Source organism: Pelecanus crispus, chromosome 9 (genome assembly GCF_030463565.1).
Source record: "Pelecanus crispus isolate bPelCri1 chromosome 9, bPelCri1.pri, whole genome shotgun sequence".
Taxonomy (NCBI): Eukaryota; Metazoa; Chordata; class Aves; order Pelecaniformes; family Pelecanidae; genus Pelecanus; species Pelecanus crispus.
In genome coordinates this window covers 12,433,855-12,440,560 of record NC_134651.1, presented here as the reverse complement: position 1 = coordinate 12,440,560, position 6,706 = coordinate 12,433,855, and the positions used below count along the sequence as shown (strand labels likewise).

Genomic DNA, 6,706 nt, shown 5'->3' with positions numbered 1-6,706 from the left:
GACCCAGGGAGGAATTGCTGCACAGGCAAGGTTAATTGTCAGCAGAAATTATGGGGACATTGTTCCTCCAAAGATAACCTGCAAGGGATAAAGCATGGAGCAATCTTTTCCCCTTCAGAGTTGAAGGAAAAAGACCTGAAATATTGATGCAGTGTCTTTGTTCTCAGCTTTAGGCTGGCTCTCCCATTTAATTGTTTTTCTCCATTCTGTGTCAATGAGAACCAAGATGGATTGAATTTTTGTTTCCCCACCATGTCCTCCCAGAGAAGAAGCTGAGATAGCTCCTGTAGGGCTGGGCAAATTCTCTGCTTGCTTTACCTTCACACAGAGATCTCTTATTTTTAGCTTAAGCATGAAATCTGGGGTTCAGGGATGAACAAGAAGCAGCTGAAAATAATTTGCTGGAAACATCTGCATTGGACAGCAGAGTTCATTGGATCATTCATAGATGAAACCTGCTGCTTGCTCCTCTTGCAGGCCTGGAGGTTTTGCAATTTGTCCCCAAGTGACTGGGCAGGTGGCCATCGGTCTGTGTCAGTGGCAGCATCAAAGCTGCACCCATGCGATGAAGGCAGTGAGGCTCCCTGGGGCTGTCGCCGGGACTGGGGATGTTTCTCCTGACAATGAAGCTCTTTGTCCTGCTGTTTCTGGGCACCCAGTTTCCCAGCCTATTCTCCATATTTTTTTTTTTAATGGAGCATCTCTAGCTCTTCCCTCCTCCCAGCCCCCTGCCATTTTTGGCTGGAAAGTCTTGCTGTTACTGCAAGCCAAGCCCTCTCATGTATTGGTGTTCATCTTGGTTGGGGGCTTAATGACCCATGTCTTAAATGAGCACATGCCAGAAAGCCCAGCTGGGGCCCCCTTCGGGCCCAGGGCACTGAGCTGCCATCATCCCCCACAGAGGCACCCCCAGCCCCACAGAGGCAGTTGGTCTCTCCTGGTTGTCAGCTCTGTCCCTGTAGGGATCTCTGAAGGGTGATGTCTGCTACAGCTGGAAAGGTGCCGTGGGCTGATCTATCACGATGGAGGAGTAGAGAAGGTGCTGGAAGACTGCCTCTTTCCTCCAGCCTGGGCTGGGCTTTGGCCAGCCCACCCTGGGGTGGTGGCAGAGGCAAGAAGGTTTTGCAGATGTTGGAGAAAGTGGTGTCTCCTCTCCAAGTGGGCGTGGGGGGCTGACATTGCAGGGCAATAGGTTGAGCCCTGGATGCTCCTGTCCCTGGAGAAGAAAGCTCTGGCTCCTTCCACACTGGGCTGCAAGGTGCCTGGGAGCCTCCTTCATCACAAAAACTTCTCTGCAGTGTGCAGCATCTGTTTTTTTAAAATAAATAGAAGGGGGCATACGTGTCTTTATCTTTGAGCAGTGATGCAGTGGCAAACGCTGGAAGCACAGCAGTCCTTTGAGCTGCTGCGGTTTTGCCATGGTCCAGATGTTCTTGCACCATCTGGAATTCTCAACACAAATAAATCCAGGGATATGGCAAAGCAGAGAGTATCTAGAGTGCTTGAGCAGAAGAGGATGAGCCTGTGAGCGAAGCAGAGGTTTGCTATAGCAATGTACCTGGTCAAGGGAAGATGGCAAAGGCGCGTTGCACAAGGTGTCGGATGCTCATCTTCACTTCCAGAACAAATGCTGCCCACGGTCTGACCAATTCCTTCATCAGGAAACCTCATGCCTGATTTTAGTATTGCTAGATTATTTATCCTGGGGCTCTTCTGCCCAACTTCATCCAGCGTATTCCCTTTCTGCTTGCAACAACCCTGGACAAGCAGCCAGCCTCCTCTGCCTGTGTCCTGGCTTGCAGCAGGACACACTGACAGGTACTACCCCACCGCCTCTGTCCTGGGTTTGTATCATCTTCAAACAACACATGGCAGGGTGCTACGATGCAAACCACAATGCCCTGCAGACTTCTCTGCAATGGCTGAGAGCAGTGGGGTCCTCACTGGAGTTTCAGGAATCTGCTCTTCTGTCCCTTCGCCCTCTCCTGTTGTGCTGCGCTTGCTGGGGAAGGAGGGAGCCTGAAGAAAACTGCTGAGGTTTCTCCTGATTTCCTAGAGAAGCTCCTTCTGTAGCAGGATTTCTTCAACTGAGAACGTCTCCCCAGTATGTTGAGTTGGGGAATGAGATGTTTTCAAGGGCCTCTGGCAGAGACAGAGGTGATGGACGAAGTGACCTGTTCCTGGCACCTTTTCATCCATCACATGAAACACAAGTAAGTAAAAAGTGAGTGGTTTGGCACAACCCTGGCTCAAACCATTGCTCTGTCCCTTACCAGGACAACCATAATTTAAAAAAAGCAAGGCATGGGAGGGGGCATAGATTAATCAAGGCTGCTTCTGCCCTTCATAAGATATTTAATGTCTTCCCTTCCTTTCCCAAAGAGAAGCGGTCTGCCTCTGTATTTTATTCACAAATACCAACCCACTGCTGGCTGGCCATGGAGCAGTGGTGAAATAACTCCCTCAGGTTACGGATGGAGCACTAGTGCCTGCTCAGCATCCGTCACAACTCTGTTTCCCATCACCTTGCTCTTTCCAAACATTTCACCTATCAAGCTGATAATTTTAGATCTGGCGAGAATATTCAGGGGTGATTTTTTTTTTTTCCCCTGTTCCTTACATTTTTTTTAAATTGCATAAGAATACCCTTAGATCATGAGCCAAGGGAGGGCTGTACCCTGAACTGCATTCACCCACACCAGTGTTGGAAAGTTAAGGTTTAACTGGGTAATGGTCTTGGTGGAGAGCAGTGCCTCTGAGCTGGCTGGTGAGATTAGCTTTCGGGTTTTGTGAGGTTGTTAAGGGTCAAAATCTGTGTGTGTGGGGCAGATGCAAAGTGTTCCGTTTCGGCTGCCCGCTTTAGGAGCCTTTTAAAGGAAGAAAGATGGTGCCGTGCTGTGCCCGGTTGTGGGACATGTGGAGGACATGGGTCGTCTTAGGTGTTCATGGTGGAAAATAAGGCTGCACGGGGTGAGACCGAAACCCCAGGCAGGACACCACTGGTGATAAAACGTTGTTTCGCTGTGTCTAGCAATGCTTGCTAGAAACTTGGTGTTAATGGCAAGAGGTTCATTAACACCACTGTTAATTAAAAATGGGACAAAGCCTCGATAAGGGGCTTGGCCAGTCTTCCTGTTTGTTTTGGTCAGGTTTCCATGAGACAACGACGTCGGACGCGTGCCTGCCAGAGCCGTGCATGCACGACCCGCTCACCCAGGCTGCGTTGGGGCTGCCATTCAGGCTCGTCGCGCAGTGCTCACTCTCAGCAAGGCTCTGCCTTTTTTGCCCGACATCTTTTTCAAACGAACCTTCCAAGCCGTGAGGTAAGTGGAGCAGGCAGCCTTGGCCACGGGCTGTTTTAACCGGAGGGGGAATTACTCCCAGCGTTTCCATCCCCTCAGAGCGCGCAGCGCTCGGTGGCAGGTGTGGCGGGGGCAAATACTGCCAGATGGCTGTAATGACTGTAATTAAGAAATCATGTAATGGTGCAACTGAAAGCTACGGGCCTACGGACAAGCACACAGCGTGGTGCACTTTTAGAAGGCTTCTGGCCTGCCCAGAATGGCAAGGGAGTACAAAAACATATGTTAAGACTGTAGAACATTTTAAAAAAATGAACTTGACCCCAAACTCTCTTCAAGTTACGTCAGAGAGTGGGAACCGGCAAAAAGCGATTCCTCACCACAACCAGCGGGGAGCTGCAGCTGCCCCTCCCCGCGCGCCAGGGGGCGCTGCACGCCGGCACGGTGGCGCACCCCCTCGTCACGTGACGCGCCCTTCCCGGCCTGGGATTGGCTGAGCGGGATCATGTGCGGCGGGCGGGGGCGGGGAGGGAGGCCGCGGTTGCCAAGGCGACAGGCGGCGGCGCGGGCCGGCGGGGCAGGTAGGGGCTGCGTCGCGGTGGTGCTGGTGGCACTCGGGGTTTGCTCGCTCCCCTCCTCTCTCCTCCCTTCTCCTCCCTTCCGCCTGGCTCAGGAGCTGGTAGGGCCGCATGCTCTCGGCCCTGAGGGGGCGGCCGCAGCGCCCCGGCCCGGGGGGGGGGGGGGGCGACGGGCCGCACCCGTGGGCTGCTGTGTGAGGAGCCGGTGTGACCGCCCCGAGGCCTGGCGAGGGCAGCGGTTCGGGTCGGCGGGGATCGGCTTCGGAACTTCTTTGGAGGTGCCTTACGGGGTGGGGGGAATATCTTCCTCGTGCGGTTTGTCTGGAGATGAGATGGCTAATGGCCTGCGCGCGGCTGGGCTGCGGCCGGGCTGTGTGAGCTGCTGCGCTGCCTGCTAACGCCCCCCGTTACCACTTTCTAGGTTTATCAGCGATGAGACGTAGCAGTAACGCTTAGCAATGGGTGATGTTCTAGCTTACGAAGCTGAGTTACTCGGACTGGTGAGAGAGGTCAGTTTTCTCTCTTTTTTCTTTTCTTTTTTTTTTTTTTTTGGTTGAAATGAGCAAAGCAAAATTTCATAACGCCTGTATTCAGAGCCAGGCATTGTAACTGTGGTCTAAATTCTGGAGTTATTTAACTGGCCAAGTGTTTGCTACACCCTGAAATCATACTGACTCCTGTCATGCTCTGTAGATTCAAAGGGCTCAATGTCCATTAAATGCCAGCAGTCAAATGTCAAATCAATCTGGAATTATCTATTGTTCATTGCAAATGAGGCTTTCATTAAAGGAACAGTTAAGTTGATTAGATCCACAGACAGCTTTGGGGCTCAGGTATAACCTGTGACAATGGTGAGATCTTTAAAACATTGCTTATCTGCCACCTCATTGCATATGTGTATAAAATCAGGGGCATGTAAAAACCCTAGAGCTGACAAAGCCCAGGCTGAAGTCCTGAGACCACTGATCTCCACTGATCTCCAGGTTTAATGTCTAAGCAGGATTTTCCCGCTAGGCACTCCTCTACCCATATTGCCCATATGAGGTAATCAGAAGATATTCTAAAGTGTGAAACGGTCCTGTAAAAAAGATAGTGCAAGACAAACTTTCAAGGGTGGGTGCCTCTCTGGTAGTCTGTGCTTCAGCCTTCTGGATAAATTGGCTAAAATGGGATATTTATGATTTGGAACAAGAACACAAACTGTGATCTCTGCTGCTCATTACTGCCTCATTCTTTTGATCGACACTGTGTTGGTAGCCTAGTTTAGGCCCCTAAGTGAACACCAGACCAACAACCTAATCTCCCTGCCTTGTATGCTTGTGTGACCCAACCTATTGCGGGCTTCCACAGATGCTGGTGCTGCGGAGGGGTGATCAGGAGTGGCAGTCAGCTGTCACTGCCCAGCTTTCACCAGGCTGGCTGTTGAAAGCCTGGACAGTTACTTCCTGCCTAAAGAGTCTACCAAATGGCAAAATCATGCACAACTTAAATCTTTTTGTGGATCTCAGAAAACAAATCTAAAAAGAGGTTTAAGTACTTAATCACTACTACACTATTCTTTATGTCAACAGTGAAGAAAGTAAACTATTCCTGTTCTCTGTGGCAATGTTGGGCATCCAGATTGAGTTTACAAAATGAAATGTGATGTCTTGCCTCAACAACCAATAACTAAGACTCCTGAGATGGGCGGAGGAGGGGAAGTTGTGTGTAATACAGTGACTCTACATTGTGGGAGGAAGAGGCAGGGCTGTTTATCTCTTTCTCAGGAGGATAGTGCTTGATTAGTTGTTCATTCATTTGGCTTGCACAGCTTCACATGAGTGACCTGGCTTAGAATTCAAGCTGTCTGACTGCTGCTGTGGAGATGAGAGTCACACTTAAGAATTCTCCCCTCTGAGAACATTATTTGCAAGGAAGTTATTTACTTGTTTCTATAACCAAGGTATAACATTAATGGATTTTGGTTCTTTTTCTTCTTTGGTTGAATGAAATTACTGACTAAATTGACAGGCATCATTCTTTCAGAGAGGATGTGCTCAGTTGTCAGTACTATTCTCTAGGATGCAGGATGAAATTTAGTTGAGAGACAGTATTTTGCTACCACATGAGGTACAAGTTCTTGGTTTGTTGCTGTGTGGTCTTTGGCATTTATGGACCCTGCTACAGAGAAACTTTAAAGGACTTCGACAATTCATGGGTGACTCATTGAAGGATTAATAATCTAAAAAAAATACTGTTTCTGTATGTTTTTGTCTTGTAGTATTTGGATTTTGCTGAATTTGAAGAAACAGTGAAGGTATTTACAAAGGAATGTAAAATAAAAGGGAAGCCACTACCTAAACCAGTAGGTGTTTCCTCAAGAGATTCAAAAGCTTTGCCTGTTCAGGTAATGCATCATTTAGACTTACTTTGAGTAATACTAAAACCAGTTAAAGGTCACTAACCACCGTGTGAATTGTTACAACAATGAGATTATCTGAACTGTCTGAACAGATTCTTGATTATTTGAAGTCTGCTAGCAGTCTTCTTTCAGTGCAGGAACCTTCAAGTTTGGGGTTTGGTTTGTTGTTTTTTTTCTAGAACTTCAATCCTTTTGAACCTGAGACAGTAGTTTTGGTTCACACTATTTTAGGTTTTTTAGCTTGCCATACTTTGATAAGACTGATTTTCACACACTGCAGCTATGTATTTTTCCCTTATGGTAAAGGTGTGTTCCCCGATCAGCATGCTTGAAAATTTGGACTTTGCTTCTTGTATCGATGGTTGATTCAGGCTCTCAAAGATATTAAAGATAGGGGGAGAAAGAATATTTAGGTTGTCATTGAC

General features: G+C 48.6%; 1 protein-coding gene across 3 annotated transcripts in view; it reads left to right on the top strand.

Moving 5' to 3' along the window:
* The first annotated feature begins 4,338 nt into the window (after window positions 1–4,338).
* Window positions 4,339–6,706, top strand: part of ARMC9 (armadillo repeat containing 9) — a 60,904-nt gene continuing 58,536 nt past the window's right edge. For all 3 annotated transcript variants that reach the window (XM_075716447.1, XM_075716446.1, XM_075716445.1), the window contains exons 1-2: window positions 4,339–4,389; window positions 6,141–6,266. In XM_075716447.1, coding sequence (XP_075572562.1) covers window positions 4,339–4,389; window positions 6,141–6,266 — 177 coding nt within the window. The remainder of the gene's footprint in view (window positions 4,390–6,140; window positions 6,267–6,706) is intronic.